The 20834-nt window shown below is 42.9% G+C and overlaps 1 protein-coding gene across 1 annotated transcript in view; it reads left to right on the top strand.

Moving 5' to 3' along the window:
- The window catches only part of Ybx3 (Y-box binding protein 3), a gene marked incomplete at its 5' end in the record, with an annotated part of 21580 nt that extends 2420 nt beyond the window's left edge, over positions 1–19160 (top strand). Inside the window, 7 exon segments of the mRNA XM_029566326.1 lie at positions 802–891; positions 2659–2781; positions 6130–6336; positions 12817–12908; positions 15121–15292; positions 16028–16130; positions 18593–19160. Of these exon segments, the coding sequence (XP_029422186.1) occupies positions 802–891; positions 2659–2781; positions 6130–6336; positions 12817–12908; positions 15121–15292; positions 16028–16093 (750 nt within the window).
- Between the last annotated feature and the right edge of the window lie 1674 nt (positions 19161–20834).

The following is a 20834-nucleotide window of genomic DNA, read 5'->3' as shown; positions in this document are numbered from 1 at the left end:
TATTTTATGTATATGAGTGTATTGCCTGCATGTATGTGAGTGCACCCGTGTCATGCAATGCCACGGAGGTCAGAAGAGGGCTTAGGATTCCCCTAGAACTGTAGTTAAGGACAGTTCATAGCTGCCATGTGGGTGCTGGGAATCGAACCCAGGTCCTCTGCAAGAGCAGTCAGTGCTTTTAACCACTGAGCCATCTCTCCAACCCCATGTGTGGGTTTTAAACGGGAACCAAACTTAGATCCTCTGCAAGAGCAGTATGTGTTCTTAACTGTTGAGCCATTTCTTCTAGCCCCTCCTCCCCATTTTAAAAATGATTTTGAAGCTGAAAGTTTTTCTTGTGTACAAAACTTGCGTACCCAAACTGTGGTGTGTGTCTGTGTAAGAGCTCATGTAAGCATTTTCACCCTTGCAGAGGGAGTCAGTCAGACCCTCCAGAGCCTCTTGGCTTGATGTATATAACTGACTAATCTAGTATCTTGGCTAAGTGACCAAGGTACAACAGTTTGTAGTAACTATAGTTCTCTTTAATCCACCTACCAGGGTGAATTTCAAAGCATCCCACAAACCACAAAAGAAATGTGCATTCTAGTTGTAGAATGTTTATTTTGTTGCCTGGAGATCCAGGTTAATAGGAAAATAGAATGATTTTTTTTTTTTTTTTTTTTTTTTTTTTTTTTTTTAAGCAAAATACAGGGACAGTTTTTTCACACTTACTCTGATTAACTTGAAATTGATGAAAGCATTTTGCTGTTGGCCAGTCTTGAAATACACCTCAAATGAAGTTTTCTCTTTTCTTGGCAGACTGCCATCAAGAAGAATAACCCACGGAAATATCTGCGCAGTGTGGGAGATGGAGAAACTGTAGAGTTTGATGTGGTGGAAGGAGAAAAGGTGAGAGATGGGCAGGGTAACACAAGGTAAGGCAGAACAGAGTTTTGTATAATAAGTGATTTTCAGACCTATGAATTAATGCTATTTTGGATTTTTAAATCTATTTTTATGTGTATGAGGGTTTCATCTGAATGTACGTAAGTGCACCTCTGTCATGTGATGCTCACAGAGGCCAGAAGAAGGAGTTAGACCTACAGACAGTTGTGAGCTGCCATGTGGGTGCTGGGAAATAAACCCAGGTCTTCTGCAAGAGTAGCCAGTGCTCTTAACTGCTGAGCCATCTCTCCAGCCCCCAAAGATTTCTTTTTACCAGAATAGGGTTTCATTCCAGCCCTTAGGAGGCAGAGGCAGGTAGATCTCTGAGTTCCAGACTAGTCAGGGCTGCAGAGTGAGACCCTGTGTCAAATGACCCTGAAGAATAAATGGAATGTTTATCTTGGCCTGGTGGCTCACTCCTGTATTCCTAGAAGTAGGAGGGACAGGGAGGAAGGTTGTTGAAAATTTGAGGCCATCCTGGACTACATAGAAAGACGCTGTCTCAAAAATACACCAACCACATACCCTCCAACCCCCGAATAAAAAAGTCTTTACTGTTCAGCCAGTTAAGGTGACCAGATTCCTCTCCTCATGGTGTGCACTGGCTACAGACAGCAGGGACGTTGGAGACAGAGCTTTCCGCAGATCCCCATGTCTCTGATCTAATGCTGTCTGCAGTGTAGGCTCTAGACAGATATGTAGGCTGACTTTGGGGAACTCCCAGGGCATAGTTGCTAGGGTTCACACTGGTCAGGTTAATATATCTCTCTGCACCTAGCTACAGAGTAAAGAATAAGTGGTTGAGGTTGCAGAAAGTTCAAGTTTCCTGCCTGCTAGCAGAGCCACATATCAAAGAAGTGGGGCTTTTCAAGGGCTAACACAGATGAACTTGATTGTATGACGTCTAGGGATATAGCTCAGTGCTAGACTACTCCTTGCCTAGTAAGCATGAGGCCTTCGGTTCAATCCCTGACACCAAGAAGAAAGAACTCTTAAATCATTTTTTTAAGATACTTTATTATTTTTTTGTGTGTGTGTACGCGTGTATTGCCTACATGTAGGTAAGTATACTCATGTCGTGTAATGCCCGTGGAGGACAGAAGAGGCTATCGGATCCCTTGGAACTGGAGTTACAGACGGTTGTTAGCTGCCATGTGGGTGCTGGGATTCGAAGCCCAGTCTTCAGAACAGACAGTGTTCTTAACTTCTGAGCCACCTCTCCAGCCCCTAAGAAAGAACTCTTAAGTCTGTTTCAAGGCTATAGCAGGAAGGACTGAAGAGGGGCTACCTGTGTGGAGACTGTGTTCCTCTAAGTCAAGGATCTTTCCTTGTTTCTGCCAAGCTTGGGGAAGTTTCAGTGCTGGACAGAGCATCCAGAGCCCACCCATCAGGATTCCCTTGGGACCTTAGGATACTGCGCGTTTCAAAGCATTTTGGGAAGATTTGCAGTAGTTCAGTTTCTCTTGTGTTCAGGAATGTTCTGGTCTCACCTCACTCCCACATGCACCTTTGTGTTTGCATTCAGTTTCTAAAGAGGTACCATTTCTCTTGAACTTGCTAGACCACCCAAGAAGGTGAAGCTTTGTCATGCTGTGTGGCTGTACACCAGATGGCAGACAACTTCATTATCTTGGAGAAAGTGGTTTTGAGATCTCAGTCATAGGAGTTCTTAGTACCAGAGCTGTATAGTGCTGGAGGTTGTTGGTGTATTTTGTTTCTTTCCTTTTTCAGGGTGCTGAAGCAGCTAATGTGACTGGGCCCGATGGAGTTCCTGTAGAAGGGAGTCGTTATGCTGCTGATCGGCGCCGCTATAGACGTGGCTACTTTGGCAGACGCCGTGGACCGCCCCGTAATGTACGTTGTCTGTGTCCCTAACCATTGATCGCAAATATTCTCATGTTTGCATTAAACGTACATAACTGGAGCAGATAAATGCCGTATCTGGCAGTGCCATATCCAGGAAATAGGACACATGATTATTTTTGTTTGTTTTGAAGAGAAATACTTAGTGCCCAGAATTTATCCCTAGCCACTGGTCTCATTGGAAACTTGCCAGTTAGAACTTGTATCAGTTAAGATTCACTTGGGTGCAAGTAACAGACTTTTAATTACCTTGTAACAAGGAGATTTAAATAAGATAGGCAGTGCCAAGGTTGTCCAAAGGCTTTATCTTCATTTGACCCGTGCCTTGTCCTGTGGTTCACTGGCACAGGGAGCAGGGCTGCAATCACCAGTGGTGTGACCTATTCCTGCCTGGATGCTGACACTCTTGACCTAAGAAAGTCAGTGTTTGGATGTCAAGGAAGGAGAGCAGCTGGTGTGAAAATCGCAGTATGTGCTGGCCACAAAGTACTGAATAATTCACCTCAATTAAATAGCCGTTTCATGTAGCATATCATTTTGCTCTTATTTCAAAGTAAAGAAGCAGTGAGTAATTTCAGATTTTGAGTTCTTTAGATCAGTCCCAATCCAGGTGAAAGCGTTTACAGCAGAATCTGCTTGGAGCTTTCTTGGGAGGTTCAGTTTAAAGGAGTATTTTCAAGACATGCATAATAAACCCAGTTAACTGGTCATGAGGACCTTGCTAGATTTGAATTTAAAAGGTAAGATAATAAGTTGGTCTATTTTAATTTAATGTTTTTAGAAGTAAAACCTGAGACCAGCATTGTAGACAGCATAGGCTGCTCTGTGAGTACAGGAGGGCAGCTGCCTGTGCTACACAAAGAGACACTTAAAAAAAAAACAAAACCTCAGAAAAAGATTTGCAGATAGAGAATGACTTGTTTTGACACATACACTTTTTCTTTACTTAAATGCTTTTATTCTTTATTCTGCCATCTTTATTCCTGTCTCAAATTGATTTGGTCAGAAATATAAAAAAAATTGTTTATATTTTTCTTACTTTTCTTTTGTTTACTCTATTTGAGTTTAAAAAATAATCTCTGAGGGACAGGGATTAGTTTTGGTCAGTAAAGTACTTGTTGTACTGGAGTACATAAGGACTGGAGTGCAGATCCCCATCAACCACTGAAGGCCAGGCACCGCTTAATGTGTCTGCAACCCCAGCAATGGGAGGCAGAGACAGGTGGATCCATAGAGCTCACTGGCCAGCAAGCCTAGCTTGAGCCTCCAGGTTCAAGGAAGAGACCCTGTCTCAGAAGTTAGGTCGAGAGTGATTGAAGAAGACACCTGACAGCAACTTCTCCCCTACACACCTGCACATCTGCATGTTTATATACACATGAACATGAACATGAACATACCGCCCCCCACTCACACACATGCACACAGTAATCTATGAGGGACAGGGGTAGGGATGAGCTATTGTAGAGCTTACTACGTGATGCTAACTCCAATTCAGTCAGTTCACAGATCTCTAGCTGTGATTAATTTGACTTCTAGGTCAATTCAGAAATGAAAGTGGTAGAAACCTTTTACCTAGAAGGCTTTCTCTTCCAAGAGCTAGAAAAGCTGTGTAGTGTTCCTATGTGGAGATGTTTCATTGTGCTGAGTCCAGACAGCTTATAGAGTACCTCCTAAGTATGTGGTCATCAATGGTGGTGTCACTGTTTCTCTCAAAGTTCTTTATGAAAAGATTTGGTTCTATGCTTCAGAAATTTATGTGGTCTTACACTTAGTAATTGGTGAATAGTTTCTGTGCAAAATAAATCTTTACATAACTGTGAATCATTTATTCATACAGGTTTTATAAAGAGTAGAATGAGCCAGGCCTGGTGGTACAGGTCTGCAATCCCAGCTACTTGGGAGGCTGAGGCAGGAGAATCACAAGTTCAAGCCCTGTTTGGGCTACAGAGTGAGTTCACGGCCAACTTGAGTAACTTAGTGAGACCCTTTCTCAAGATAAAAAGTAAAAGAGGGCTGGGACTGTAGCTCAGTGGTAGCATGCTTACCTGACATATGTGAGGCCCTTCTTTCAAGCCCAGTACTGTCAAGAGTATAGTGTGCTGACTTTTATGAAGTTAGGCTAAGCCAATTCTTTTGGGGGATTTGGTTGCCCACGTGGATTTGCTCTGGAGACACTGAAGCTTAAGGAACCCATCCTCCAAGAGAAATTGGTCACTATCAGTTTTTAATTGAGTTTAAGAAAAAAAAAACAAAACAGGCATTTCTTGCAAAGATTGTCATTGTCATTTGCATATTTAGGGTGAGATTTGAAATCATAAACTGGTGAGGATGTTTGGTGGTTAAATGTGTTAAAATGAAAAATGGTCGAATGTGAAGTAATATTTCACACATAGGAAAAAAGTCAGGAAATCCCTTTTAAGGTCTATATTTAGAAATAGTGTTAGGATTCACTATTAAAATACAGTTAAAACTTTATTTCTAAACATTTAAAGAGAAAGCTGCAACAGATCATTATCTCTCAAGGTATTTGAATCCTTTTAGATGTCATTGAGGATCCCAGAATTTTTGTTTATGGTATTATTATCACTATTAATTGTATTAGAAAATTAAAAGATTTAAAATATTTAAAATAACCCATTATATATTGACATGTATGTACATTGAGGAAGAAGGCTGGTATTGTGTTTCACTTTTGCCTAACTCTGATGTACAGTTCATAGAAAAAAACGGTTCTTCTCCTGTCTGTCTTGTGTTTGGTCTGCTGAGACTGCATGCCATTGCATCCTGTAGAAGACCTCCACACGCTGGGAGAGATGATTGTGAAAACTGGCAGCCAGGGTCTTAGTAGAATAGGGGAGTTCTTTGTGTTTGCTGACCCTGGAAAGCTGCACTTTAAGAACTGCTTTAGGAAGTATACCACTTAGATCAGAAATGCTGATGGTACCCTAAAAGTACTTTTTTTTTTTTTCTTGACACTTCCTTGACTTTGCCGGAGTGGGTAAATATTAGGAGACATATTGGAAGGAGCTAAGTAGCGTAACCCCAGTTCTAATCCAGTGACGGTTAAATTTGCTAGTAGACCAGTTGCTCCTGCTTTTCTGCTGCTTGAGATCTTATCCGCAGAGATCTACTTTGACTTCAATGTACTTTACCCCAGGGAATCAGATGATGATCTGGGCTAAATGCATTTGATTTTGTTGGCACAGTAAAAGGGATGACTGCTCTGGGGAGTTTGAACTGGGGTGTTTTCTTTTGGTGATGTCCATCCTAAGTGGTATTCTTTGGTTCTTGCCTTGCTGAAACTTCTTCTGAATCTCTGTTTCTTTGCTTCGCTAGTACGCTGGGGAGGAGGAGGAGGAAGGGAGCGGCAGCAGTGAAGGATTTGAGCCCCCTGCCGCAGACGGGCAGTTCTCTGGGGCCCGGAATCAGCTGCGCCGCCCCCCGTATCGCCCTCAGTACCGGCAGCGGCGTTTCCCGCCTTACCACGTGGGACAGACCTTTGACCGTCGCTCACGGGTCTTTCCCCATCCCAACAGAATTCAGGTAAAATTGCTCCTGGGACTCCTCCTCAGCAATCCTCACCCTTCCATCCTTCTCTGCCTCCTCCTCCTCTTCCTCCTCTTCCTCCTTCAACTCCAGCTGCCGAAGTGTAACACCTTGCTTGTGGCTCGCCATGCTACAGAAGCTGAGGCAAGGCCCTCTTCAGCTTTTCAGGTCACTCATCCTAAAACCGTTTCTGGAAGTACATCACATGAGCCATGCATGACCTGTGGGTAGGGTTTCTAGTGTATAGACTCATAAGACAAATAAGCTAGGCATGGTGGTACATGCTTAAAATCCCAGTGCTTGGGAGGCTGAGGCAGGAGGTTTCCCAGTTCAAGGCTCACCTGTGGTGCATATACATGGTGCAACACATGGTTGAGTATAGGCTCTTGGACTCTGAACTCCATCAGGGCCTCAGCTTTAATCCTATTTCTACTTCTTATCTGAAGTTTTGAGAAAATCAAATGTTAGATAAAATGGTTCATCTGTTAAATGGAGACATTAAATGCCTTCACTGGAATGTTCTATTAAATATGAAGGTGTAGTACAGTGCCTACAACACAGGAAATATTTTTAAAGTACCAAATTAAATGGGAAAGTGCCGATTTTGTAGATAAAGAAACAGAATGGAGAAAATATTAGTAGCGCTTTTCGTTGAGTTTGTTATGAATCAACGTGACACCAAAGCTGCAATTCTCAGGAAACTTGGGAAGCGAGGGATAGGCCTTTATTTTTTATCCCCCCCCCCCGAAGCGTCCCCTCCCATGCAATGTTTTGACTGAACATAGTGTTCACTCTGTTCCTTGCTATACTTCTTGTTTTTTTTTTTTTCCCTTCAACAGCTGCCCCTGACAAATGCGCTAAAAATAACAAGTCAAATCAGATCTGTGGAGACACTGGGTGCATGAGGCGTAGTAGGGTTCTTCCGGCCAGTACTCTCGGCTTCTAGGGAACCAGCAAGGGCAGTCAGTGGGGTCCTACCATTTATTCACCACTTTAGTCGTGACTTCCTGGGATCATTTGGCTCATTATTTAACTTAGGTAAATCATACTTCCTGAGACAATAGTGATTCTTTCACACCTTTACTTAAAAGAGCCCTTTTCATGTTACAATTAAAGATTCGGAGCAAAGTGATCCCTCAGTGCTGTATAGAAGACCATTTGAGTTACTGATTTTGAGCGGTGCACTTATTCTCGGCACACAACTGCGCGTGGTTGTTTTCAGTGCATGCTGACTTAATAGCCATTCCATATGGGAAATAAAGGCCAGGTTAGCTATCTTCAGTGATTTTCCGTTCGTCTTTCTTACATGTTACTGTACTGTTGGTGTGCAGTGACGAAGACTGTCCTTAAGCCAAATCGACAGCTCAGACTGAAAACTTTGTGAAAGCTGTTTACTTGTCACTAGGAGCTTCAGGGCTGTCATTGGAATACATTTTTAAAAGTGAAGATCAAACTGTAGAGTGATTAAAAGCTATTGAGTCAAATAGACTTTGATAACATTTTCTTGGATATGCCTACCTCAGAGTGAAATTTATTGTATGCACTTGGTGAGCGGGGGGTGCCATTCAGCCAGTAGTGTTTGTGTTGGGTTTAAGGAAATAGATTTGTGATCTCTGTATAGTTATACATACTCAAACAACTTTGATGCCCAGAGAGCTGGTTCAGTGGGTCAAAGCACTTGCCACGTAAGGATGAGGACTGAGCTCAGATCCCCAGAACCTACATAAGGCAGGCATGGCAGTATGCGTATGTAATCCCAGCATTCCTATAGCGAGGTGGGCAGTGAAGACAGAAGGCTCTCCTGAAGCTTTCAGCTTGGGCTATGCATTAACAAACAAGGCCTGGGTTGTCCTCTACCCTCTGCACATGTGCTGTGACATGCACACACACGTACATGTATAAAAACAAAGCAGCATATACACACAGATAATAAATTAGTGATTCCTGTCTTGTTTGTTGTTGGTGTGTTCAGGAAATTAAACACAGGCTCGTGTGGTTGGGACCACAAGTATGGAGGTGGGGAGGAGTGAGTAGGGTGAGATCTTAGGGGCGGGGGATGGACAGTCACTCCTGGTAGAGTAAGGACCTTTGGCTTCTTCTAAATGTGATGAGGCCAGAGTGGGACTCTGAGCTGAGAATAAACATTTATGTAGTTATCTGCCCTTCTTGTTGTGATCAGACCACAGGAAATAAACATGAAATCAGGAAGGTCAGCCAGTACAAATTCCGGAAATACATGGGAGTGGGCTGGATACTGTGTTTCCAGTGCGAGTGAGGGGCAGGGAAATGCTTTCCACACAGAGGTGACATTTGCCGATTGCATGAAGAGTTAATGATACCTCTGTGGACTTAAGCAAAAAATAGGAGAAGAGCGAAGAAAGATTAGATTTAGGGGAAAGGTGGTATTTATTTATTTTGAGGTCTTTCTTCCACAGTAAAGTTGGCAGAAGGCTAAGGCAGTCAGAAATAAAAAGTATCTGGAGGTAGGAAGATGTAGTCTTAAGTGATGGTACTTGACAGAAGTTTTGGAGCTCAAGAAGTGGCATTTGATAAGAGAGCCAGTGAAACACAAGTAAACAGGTTTTTCAGGTACAAAGAAACACAGCACTATGAATGGAAAGGCGTGACGTGCCCAAGGAAGCAAGTCTGAAGGGAGACAGGGACTCTAGATACAACTTTGGCCTCTAAAACAGGGTACTTACAGCCGTAGGGCAGGGTGAGGCTAGATGCCTGCTTAACATGGTTGAAAGGGGATCTTACAGCTGAGTTCTAGGACATGCCAACATTCAGAGACTAGGAAGATGAACATTTCCCTGCAGAGGACAGTGGGGAGGGGCATGTTGGGGAATGGAGTTATGTTATATCCTGTTGGGGGAGTAGAGGACACGAGGCTGAGAACTAATGATTGGGTTTGATTGGGTTTGAGAACAGCGTTACCATGGTGAGGGCACATTTAACTAGAATGTGGTAGGGAATAAGGAGAGAAATTAGCCTTTGAGGATGTTCCTGTAGTGATAGGGTTAGATTTTCTATGCCCAGTGTATCCTTAAAGGTTCTCAAAGCAGTATAGGATCACAGCAAGACATTTCCTTGATCTGCTTTCTGTGATAGTGTTTCCTTGGCCTCTCTTGCTTCTCACCACGTATCAAAGTTAGCCCAATGCCATTATGTGAGGCAGGTCAAGGTAGACACACATTTGCCTCACATACAGAAATATAGGTAGACTTACACATGGGACACATGGAATTGCATATATGTGCTCGGCATATGTACCTGTTTACATTTCTTTAGTTCTGTTTACTGAAAGACCCCCAAATACAGGGATACCTAATAGTGGTACGGATGCCTCGTCTCCTGTTTTTCATACCATTCTTCAATGGAAAGAAGCTTCTTTCTAGAAATGGTTGATTTCTGAGCTGGAATAGAGAAAATATAATAGAAGCCTTGAACATCCTGTGCCAGAAAGCCAGGAAGTACTCAAAAGAACGTTGGAGACACATCAAGAGGCCATGGGTCAGCAAGAAGGGGTTCCCATTGGCCAGTAATGATAGTAGCAGATTATAACTCATTGAATAAAATAGAAACTCCTGGGTCCATACAGATGTAAGTAAATAAATGAACAGACTGAAAATTTTGATGAGGAACAGGATATTTACAGACTTCTGAACGAACTTCCTTACAGAATCCTCAATTACAAAGGGGTAAAGCAAACATTGAGCGGAGCTCAGCAGTTTCCAACTTCCCCATTCTCCAAAGGGAACAGCAGCCTTGTACCGTGAAACTATATGCCACCTTGCGGGGCACAGTGACACAAGAATGTGGGGCCATTTCTGTGGTTTCCCTGTCAAAGCTGCAGGAATTAGATCTAATCACTAGGAAGAACAAGCAAAACTAAAGTGCTCAGGTCACGGAAGCCGAGAATGATGAAGTAGTTCAAAGAAATGGAAATAAATTTAAAACACGACTCTAGGTGTGTCTTACTGTGAGAGGCATTGGAGACAGATGGTGAAATGAGACTCTGAGGACTGGGTTCTGTACGTCAGTGTTTTCAGTACAGAGTAGATGCTATATTTCAGGGTGTTTATATGGTTTAACCAAAGGTCAATAGAAAAGGAGAGGAGGAGATAAATAGGGTTAGCACAGCAAGCACATTATGAGTTGGGAGAAGAGAGATGTTTGGGTGTGATCATGAAGCGCCCTCTTCCAGAGTGGTAGAATAGAAATCTCAGAAGTACATGCCCAGGGGGCTTGGTAGGCGAGCTGGCAAGCAGTGAAGAGTCTCATTTCTTTTTTCCTGAGGACAAATGAAAGATGATATTTGGCTCTGAAGAGGAGCAAGGGGTTTTAGTTTTGTCTTTTTTTGTTTGTTTGTTTGTTTGTTTGTTTGTTTTAATATTTTATTTATTTTTTTATTTTATGTGTATGAGTGTACTGCCTGCATGTATGTGAGTGCACCTGTGTCGTGCAATGCCACGGAGGTCAGAAGTGGGTTTCAGGTTCCCCTGGAACTGGAGTTAAGGACGGTTTGTAGCCGCCATGTGGGTGCTGGGAATTGAACCCGGGTCCTCTGCAAGAGCAGTCAGTGCTCTTAACCACTGAGCCATCTCTCCAGCCCTGTTTGTTTGTTTTTAAGCAAGGGCTCACTATGTATCCTAGGCTGGCCTGGAACTCATGATGATCCTCCTGCCTCAGTCTCCTGAATACTGGGATTATAGATGTGCGCTACCATGCCTGGCTGGGACGGTCTTTTGTTGTTGTTTGGTGGCTGTGAGCATGTGTGTGTGTTTGTGTGTGTGTGTACATGTAGAGGTCAGTGTCGGGTATCTTCTGAGATGGTTTTCTACTTCGTTTATGAGGTAGGATCTCATTGAATCTAGACCTCACTGATTTAGCTAAGTCAGCCAGTGAGCTGCAGAGATCTGCCTGTCTCCACCTCCCCAGTGCTGGGATTACAATGCATACCTGGCTTCTTACTTGGCTGTTAAGGATCCAAATTCAGGTCCTTATGCTTGCATGGCAAACACTTTGACAACTAAGTAATCTTGACAGTCCCAAAATGTTTGAGAAAATAGGGGAAAAAAAGATGAAGTATACCTCTTTTGTAAAGAATTCCATAGAATATTGGTGATGTAGTTTCTGAGGTTTTGCTTTTCTGTTACCAGTTTTCTTTCCTTTGGAAGTTATGTAGTAAGTTAACTTTATTCTCTCAGATTGAAATACATTTGATTATCCAGACCATTCTACCTTATTTATTTTGTGAGTGGCGGTAGGGAGGGGGCAGTATACACACGCCACAGTGCACTGTGGAGGTCAAAGAACAACTCAGGAGAGTTGATTATCTCCTTCATCTTGTGGGTCCCAGGCATCAAGCTCAGGTTGTCAATCAGGGTGGCAGGTGCACTTACCCACTGCGCCATCTCTCCATCCCAAGAAAGTATTTCTAAACTGGGAATAGTGACACATGCTTGAAATCCCAGCACTTGGGAGGTTGAGGCAGGAGGATCACATATTTGAGACCTGCCAAGGCTGCATAGCCACAACTTGTCTCAAAAAATAAACAAGCAAAACCCAACATTAATGTTGAAAAGCTGAAAGGGAGAAATCAGGTGAGATGTGGTTAAAATTCTCTTTGTTTTCTTATTTTTTTCTCAGTGCTGGGATCTGTACCCAGGGCCTTAGGCCTTAGACAAAACACTGTGCCTGACCTACTTCTGCAGCAGCCCGTGGTTAAAATTTGGACTCAACTATGGAAATGCCTAATGATATTGAGGGCTACCAATGCTGTGTTTGAAACAGCTGAACAAAGCTCTTTGCTGAGTGTTGAATGTCAATTTCCTTTTATAAAATAGGGTTATTTTATATTTTTGGTGACCATGGTGAAATCTAGTTCATTGGACATGCTATGGGAGAGCTGTATCAGTTGAGCCAGAGCCTCAGCCTCTAAAATAAATTTCCTTTCAGGTACCGAAAATGCCAGATTTTCAGATGTTAAATTAATGTTGTAAAATAAAGTTAGGTGCTTTTCAATAATGATTTTAAAAAATCTATTGCAGGAAGACTAAGCTTCCTTCCTTCCTGCCAGTAGATAGCTGGCGTTGTGACTGGGACCAGCAGGATGAAGCACTTTACTTTGACTTTTGCTTTTTTTAAAAAAATATTTTATTATTTTTATGTTATGAATGTGTGTATTGCCTGCATGTAAGTGAGAAGTGCATCCGTGTTGTGCAATGCCCACAGAGGACAGAAGAGGCTTTCAGATCCCCTGGAACTAGAGTTACGGACAGTGGTTAGTTAGCAGCCATGTGGGTGCTGGGATTCAAACCCAGGTCTTCTGCAAGAACAGTGAGTGTTCTTAATCACTGAGCCATCTCTCCAGCCCCGACTTTTGCTTTTTAAAGCCAGTTTTGCACACAGCTGTGTGCTCTGTCCCTCTCTGCCCTGTGGCCTGACTCATTTCCAGCTCTCGTTGCCCTCTAGGCCGGGGAGATAGGAGAGATGAAGGATGGAGTCCCAGAGGGAACGCAGCTTCAGGTTCACCGAAATGCCACGTACCGCCCAAGGTTCCGCAGGTATGTACGTCAACCTGTCCAAGACCAGGGACGGGCGCTGGGTGGATGAGACACTATGGGTCAGTTTCCTGGAGAGGTGGTATAATTGAAAGATGTTACGGGTTTGACCACAGGCCTGGATGTTTTATTTCTTTTCATGCTGGGGAAGATGCCCAGGTTCTTGTAACACCGAGCCACATCCCCAGTCCCACATTCCCCAAGTTTTGGTCTCTTTAGTGTATATTTTCAGATGGTGATATAACCTTTTACTCCAGTGCTGTCATCTCTTTAAATAGAAATGTTGGTGACATCCTGAAACATGGTCATATAAATTAATCTTTTGACTTTGTCATGACACAGGGTCTTATTATATAGCCCAGGCTTGCCTCATATTGGCTGCATAGCTTAGCCTGGCCTTGAGTTTGAGATCCTCTTGTGTCAACTTTCAGCCTTCCAAATCAGGGATTATGTCTGTTTGCCACCGCAACCAGCTTAAAACGTAATTTTTAATTAGATGAGTTAAATAGACATTAATTGATGGGCAGTTTAATCGTAACTCCAGAAATGGAGGGACTGTTGAGTTAGTGAATATTTTAATCACTGGAGTGTTTTACTGGGAGTGGAACACAGAGCCCATGTTTAATTCTACAATTTAACAGCCATATGCCAAGCAGCAAATTTTGGGACTCCTTTGTGGCCAACTGGTCTGTATGTTGGTAAGAACATTAAATGCATCAGTGTATCTAAGATAATCAGCATTATTCCCTTCTCCTAATATTAGTAAAGGAGTGGGTTGTTTTAAGTTGCTTTGTTTATAATAATACGTATATATTATTAGGTGAGTGGGGATGTGGGCGTGCCTAGGCACATGCGTGGAGGTCAGAAGACAACGTTTAGGAGTTGATTCTCTCCTCTACCAAGGATTCCTGTGCTCGAACATAGGCCATCAGGCTTGCCTAGCAGGTGCTTTTACCTGCTGAGCCATCTCACTGTACCCTCTGAAGGTTTTTATATTACAAGTTTGTAAATTCTTTTTCTTACCTTTGAGGTAAGTGGATAAAAATTCAGCTTCCTGAATGATTATCCTGTGGGATGCCCCATCCCCTGTCAAATGCCAGGTACCAGAACTGTGTTTTCATCCTCTGTCTTTTTTTCAGATTTTGCAATATTTGTATAGGTTTTATTGGTTTAACATGCTAACCTGAAAATTGAAAATTAAATGCTTCAAGGTGTTAAGCCATGTGACTCTTATGTTAGCACAGAAAAAGTTTTGAATTTCAGTGTTCTAAATTTGTGGGTTAGGAGTATTCAACCTGTACCTTGAAATGCCATCAGTAGGGATTTACTGAAAAAAAAAAAAAAAAAAAAAAAACATTGGGAAAAGATTTATGCTATGTCCTTCCTTTAGTGAGTCTTTGTAGAATGATGCTCTGAAGCTCAGGAATCCAGCTGTTTCTCCTTTGTGATGGTCTTGGACACATCATCTTTGGCCTCTTTATAATGAAAGCAGCCCTTCCATATGATTCAGGCAAATATTTGTCCTCTCCACACCCATTGGTTTCCTTGCCATAGATGTAGCTCACAGAATTAGTATTGGAATTAGATATTTAATGTGAAAACACAGGAACCCTGGCTTTGGCACATAGGAGTGTTATTTGTCCCCCTTGCTTAACTCCTTCAATCCCTGTTAAATTATGTACGTGGTGAGCAGATCACAGAACACTTGTAACATTTTATTTATTTTTATTTGACATGTATGAGTATTTTCCATACATGTATCTAAGCGTACCTGTGTGTGCAATTCCTGCAGAGGTCAGAAGAGGATATTGGATCCCCTGGAACTGGAGTTACAAACAGTTGTTAGCCATCATGTGGGTGCTGGGAACCAAACTCAGGTCTTCTGAAAGAGCAGCCAGTTGCCTTAACCACTGAACCATCTCTCCAGCCCCTCAGACCACTTTTCCCATTTTCCTGTCCTTAGTCCCTATCAAAGTGTCCAATAGCATCCTAAGTGTTCACTGCTGTTTCTTCACTACAATATGCAAACGAGTGAAAGATCAAAATAGTACAGAAGGCTTTTCAACAAACCCCTCCTTGTTCCAACTGCAGGATTGGCCTGTGGATGATTCTAGGGGTATACGGAGATCTCTTGACTCTACCAGTAAACCCCAAGTCCTTGAGAGACTCCCATCTCACTGCACTTGTTTTCATGTTCTTCTGCTCCTTGCTCTAGGGGACCTCCTCGCCCACGACCTGCACCTGCTATCGGAGAGGCTGAAGATAAAGAGAATCAGCAAGGGGCCAGTGGTCCAAACCAGCCATCCACCCGCCGTGGATTCCGGCGCCCCTACAACTATCGGCGTCGTCCCCGTCCCACGAACCCTGTTTCACAAGATGGCAAAGAGGTAAAGCCAGCAGCCAGGAGCGCACTGTCGGTCATCTTTAGTTACATCATCTTTATTGTTCTAAGAATGGCCTTACTGCACATAATGGGACACTTAACAAGTATGACATTTTACTTAGGGTCCATCTGTAGAGAATATGCCCTGCCTGTAACACAAACTGAGTATTTGACTTATCATTCCTTGAAGGAATTATACTAACAGGGATCGTGAGAGAGCTGTCACGACGCAGGACAGCAGTGAATAGAAACAGAAAAGCTTCTCAGCATGAGTTGACAGCAGTTACATACCACAGACTCTGGGCCTTACAGGTATTTACTGGTCAAGTAGAAGCCAGTCTTATGTGTCACTTAATTGCTGATCACACACATAATGACAAGTTAAAGTTTACATTGTCTTACTAGGTAAGAAAGTTGACTTTTTTCTTAAATTTTTTTCTTAAAATTTATTTTGATTCTATGTTCACAAGTGTATTGCCTGCAGGAATGTATATAACTGTACCCATATTGTGCAATGCCCAGAAGAAGAGGGCATTGGCTCCCCTAGAACTGGAGTTAAAGGCAGGTGTTAGCCACCATGAGGGTACAGGGACTTGAACCTGGGTCCTCTGCTAGAACAGCTAGTACTCTTAATCCTTGAGCCATCTCTCCAGCCACATGAAAATTCACTTTTGAGACCTTTTATCCTTAAATGTTGCATGATCCTCTTAAGTTTGTTTATGGTTTTGCTCTGGTTTAGACCAAGGCAGGTGAAGCACCAACCGAGAACCCTGCTCCTGTCACCGAGCAGAGCAGTGCCGAGTGACTCCGGCTCCTGGACACCTTCACCACCAACCAGCAGGGTGAGCCAAGTTCCCTCAGCAGTGCAGATGTGAGCCTGCCAGTCTCCATCGTGAAGTTGGGACAGTGGTGGAGGGAATACAGTGGGTGGTTTATTATCTGTGGTATTGACCTTATTTAAATAAGTTTTGAGGTATAAACATAGAGACAGGATTGATAGTAGCCAACTGCTTTTTCTAAGACAGCCTTTATGTATTGAAATTTACTTTTGTGGGAGAGGTGGGTGCATGTGCCACAGCATATGTGTGAGGAGTTTTAATTACTGGGGAGGAGGAGAATGTGCACATGTGAGTACAAGTGCCTACCAGAGTCCAGAGGCATTTCAGATCACCTGGAGGAGCTTAAGTTACAGGTGGTTTGGAACCACCCGATATGGGTGCAGGGAACCAAACCCAGGTCCTCTGAAAGAGCATTTGATGCTCTTAACCACTGAGCTGTCTCTCCTGCCCATTATTTTTTATATGTGTTTCTGTCGTTTGGTTTTTCAGAGACAGGATTTCAGCCCTGACTGCCATGGTATTTGTTACATAGCCCACACTTAACCTTGAACTTGTGGCAATTTTACTTCAAGCTTCCTGAGGGCTGGGTTTACAAATTGTACCCAACACCTACCATGCCTGACTTAGCAGCACTTGTGTATGTAGAGACCAGAGGCTGCTACATCTCACTCTGTAGCTTATTTCTTGAGAAAAAGTCTCTGACTAAAACAAGAGCTTACCCATGGGCTAGACAATCTGGCCAGTGAGGTCTCAGGAGCCTCCTGTCCATCTTCTCTGTCTACCCTCATCCCCAAATCCCTAGTTCTTTTTATGAGTGCTGGGAACCTGAACTGTTCCCATACTTCTGTGACAGGTGGTTTACTGACCCATCTCCTAGGCCCAGGCAGACAGTTTTTAAGTACCTCTTAAGAAAGTTGATGCTGTTCTGGTGCCTACTAGCCAACAGAACTGTTTTGTTTTTAGTTTTTAAGACAGTGCTTTACAGTGTAGCACAGACTTTGAGCTCATGATCCTCCTGAATACTTGGATTTGCAGGTGCTATACCACTACACCAGGATCAGTTTGATCATTTTAAAAGGGTCTGGTTTTACTACCAAGAGGACCATTACCTGTAGCATAGATTAAAATGGTTTTGACTTTCTTTTGATAAGTGTTTATTTTGTAACAGTGTAGTGTTGTGTAGTGTAGTGTAGTGTAGTGTAGTGTAGTGTAGTGTAAGACCTAGTGAAGACAGCAGCTCTGGCCTACCACTGGGTGATTTCGAATTAAGCAGTTCATCCTCTGCCACATTGACATCTGCTGGTCCAATGGAGAAGGGAACCCTGCTGGCTCAGGTTGTCACAAGGATTGAAGTAAACACATGAAGTGCTTAGAATGGGGAAGGAAAAGAAAAGAACAGCCTCTCAGTGTGAGGGTGGCCTGTCATTTTTGTTACTGTCTTTGTTCCTTCTGTTTTCTGTTCTGTTAAAGATCTTGTCGATTTTATTCATGGACATTAAAGTATTGCCTGGAAGACCTTGTGTTACAGGATTAAGCTTAAGAGTTTATATCCATAGTTGGTTTTATTTTGGGTTTGTGTGTGTGTTTGTTTGTTTGTTTGAGACAGTCTCACTCTTAAGCTCTTGGCTGCTGTGCCGTCCAAGCTGCTCTTGAACTTGGGCCCACATGTTGGGATTGCAGGCACTTGGCCCACACCTGCTTCATTCTGGGTTTTTTACTTAACAGCCTTCTAACCAAGATTGGCTTTATGTATTTCTTGCTTTTCACCCTCTTCTTGAACTTTAGTTTAAAAGACATTTGTAAAACTGTTTAGTGAGTTTCAATGCCTCTGTGTGTGTGTGTGTGTGTGTGTGTGTGTGTGTGTACGTGTAAGTGGATGTACACATGTGCAGAGGCCAGAGGAGAACATTGGGTGCTCTGCCTCCAGTGATCCTCCACAGTGCTGGGGTTATAGGCACATGGTCATGTCCAACTCGTTTTGTTTTTAAAGATTTATGTTTGTTTTTAATTGGGGGAAGGGGCATGCACGTGAGTACAGGTGCAGAAGCCCAGAGGCCTTGGATCCCCCTGGAGCTTACAAAGTTGAATGCTGCCCGATATGGGTACTGGGAACCAAGCTGATCTCTGCAGGAGCTATATGTACCCTTAACTATGGAATCTCTCTAGCCCCCATGCCTGGCTTTTTATGTAGGTGCTGGGGATTTGAACTTGGGTCTTCACCCTTACACAGCAAGTGCTCTTACTTGCTGAGGCAGCTCCCTAGTCCACAGTTCCCCCTCCCCACTCAGAAATGTGCTGCCTTTTCTGATTTTTGAAAGTATTTTATTAAAAAATAAGATTTTTCATCACAGTTTATCTGCCAAGATTGTATAGACTTTAGTGCCCCATAGGTGAAAATAATTTTCACCTTTTTCAACTAGTTCTGATCATTGTGTGTCACTCTTACCAAGTTTGACTTTTCCCAGGTGACCTAAAGAATTAATGACCATCCAGAAATAAAGCAAAAAGTGCACCCACGACCTTACAACACCAAAGAAACATCCAAGCAATAAAGTGGAAGAGATGAACCAAGATTTGGACATTAGAATGTTTACTGCTATTCTCTAAGAATCGAACAACTTCAGAGGGATCGTCGTGCCAGCGCGTGTCCATCAGGCTGCGCCCCAGGAACCTGCACAGGCACAGGAGAGCGCCCTCCCATCCCTCCCAGTTTCAGCCACCACTAGCTTTGTATTTTTTTCCTGGTTTGTACTGTTTTGGTAAGATGATTAAAAGAAGAAATATTAATACCACATGGGGATTTCCCCAAACCAAAGAAATCTGAAATATATAGTAAATGCTCTTTTTTTCCTTTGTTGTTTATTTTGGATGCTGGTGCTAAACTTTCCAAGTGTCATGATTTAAGAAGAAATTTTGTGCCCTTATTTATTTCTAGGATGAGGGGAGGATAACATTTTTGCTTTCTTATGTAGCTCTCTGAAAATGTGCAGTAACAAGTTCCTCAAAAATAAAAATTTTACCCTTTAAGGAAAAGCTGTGTAACTAGCATGTGCTTCGTTATGATGCTGTACATCCCCCACCTCCTACACACACACACACACACACCATTCAGTTTATTGGTTACTATTAAATGCAAAACCAAACACAGGTAAATGCAATTTTGTCATGAGTTTGAAGTCACAGGAAACTGGGTGTCTTTGAAATGTGCAACTCAGAGGTAAGTTCTTTCTGGGTTGGGAGTGGGTAGCTTAGTTGTTGCTGACTGCTTCCTGGACTGATCCTCACTGCCACAGCCGGATGCATTCAGGTGAACAGCTTGAGGTTCGCTGTTAGCTGTTGATTTCCTGTAGATTCATGAAGTAGTTTTAAGGACTTTGAATTTTATGCCTGAAGTTGACATGACGAAACTGCTATGTTGTATGTGTATATATACCACTGTCTCTGGATATTCATTCATCAGTGGGTCTGGATATTCATTCATCAGTGAAGTGCCTCAGGCCTTCACTGAAAATGGACTGGTGTATGTATTCCTGCATTGTCAGTTCTAGACTGTGGCCCTCAGATGTAAATACTGTGTAAAGAACTGTGACACTGCACTGTTTGGGTGATGGTGACAAGCAAAGAATACTTCCTCTAAATTAAAGGGTACACATACACACAGACACACATACAACTTGCCTCTTGGGCGGATAGAGAAATAGGTATTAGCAGACTGGGACAAAATGGAAGAAGAGTCATGCCCAGATCATTGTGTGATGTGAGCTGAGACACATGAATAGGACAAACCTGTGTATCTTAGGGAAGAAAAGGTTTTAAAAGGTAATTGGTGCTGGTTTTATAAAATGTAAGCCTGTAGGCATGGTTAACGTGTATAGCTCAGCTCACAGCGTTGGTGACAGCCACGGAACACTTGAGCAGTCCTTTGCTGGGAGTTTCTAAACACGTTAAGCTCTGCCATTCCCATTTCCCTGCAGAGTCTGAGCTGTCTTGTCCTCGTGAGGTCGGTCCCATCATGGCATCTGTTCCACACATCCAAGTAGATGTTTTGGTCCACAGTGTGTGGAAGGAGATACCATGTGCCTGTGGGCTTTGGTCAGACAGACCCTCAGTTCCCAGGTTAGCTGCTGACTAGGATGGGCTTGCTGAGTGTCTCTGCAACAGTTGCTTCTCTGGGTTTAATTAATATAAGTGAATAATTCTCTTTACGTGGTCATGATGAGGTTTGAATGTTATTTTCTGTGTATGTAGTGCTTATGACTATGACACTGAGACCAGTATCTTTTTAATACATGTTTTTAATACATGTGTATAATATATTTGGATATCACACTCGACCCCCAGTTATCCTCTTGGACCCCCTCTACTCCTACTCCCCTTCTCAACTAATCTCTATTTTCTGGATGTGGGGAACTCTGAGTTTCATTAGGATTCTTACAAGAACACGGTCAACGTAGCAGTGACCCTTTTTTCAACAACCATCAATTGCCCATGTATCCTTGGGAATGGGTGGGACCTCACAAGCCCTTTCCCCACTCAATGACATTAACAGACCCAGTCTTGCACAGGTCTTAAGGTAATCGCAGCTGCTGTGAGCTCAAGATAGCTCCTTGGGGTTTTATTTTGTTTGGTTTGGGTTTGTGTTTTTAACATTTTATATGCATATGTGTGTGTGCAGGCATGCATGTGTTACAGTACAGTGGAAGTCAG

This window comes from Nannospalax galili, unplaced genomic scaffold, assembly GCF_000622305.1.
Source record: "Nannospalax galili isolate Female #2095 unplaced genomic scaffold, S.galili_v1.0 scaffold859, whole genome shotgun sequence".
Lineage (NCBI taxonomy): Eukaryota > Metazoa > Chordata > Mammalia > Rodentia > Spalacidae > Nannospalax > Nannospalax galili.
This window is presented reverse-complemented; position numbering and strand designations above follow the sequence as displayed.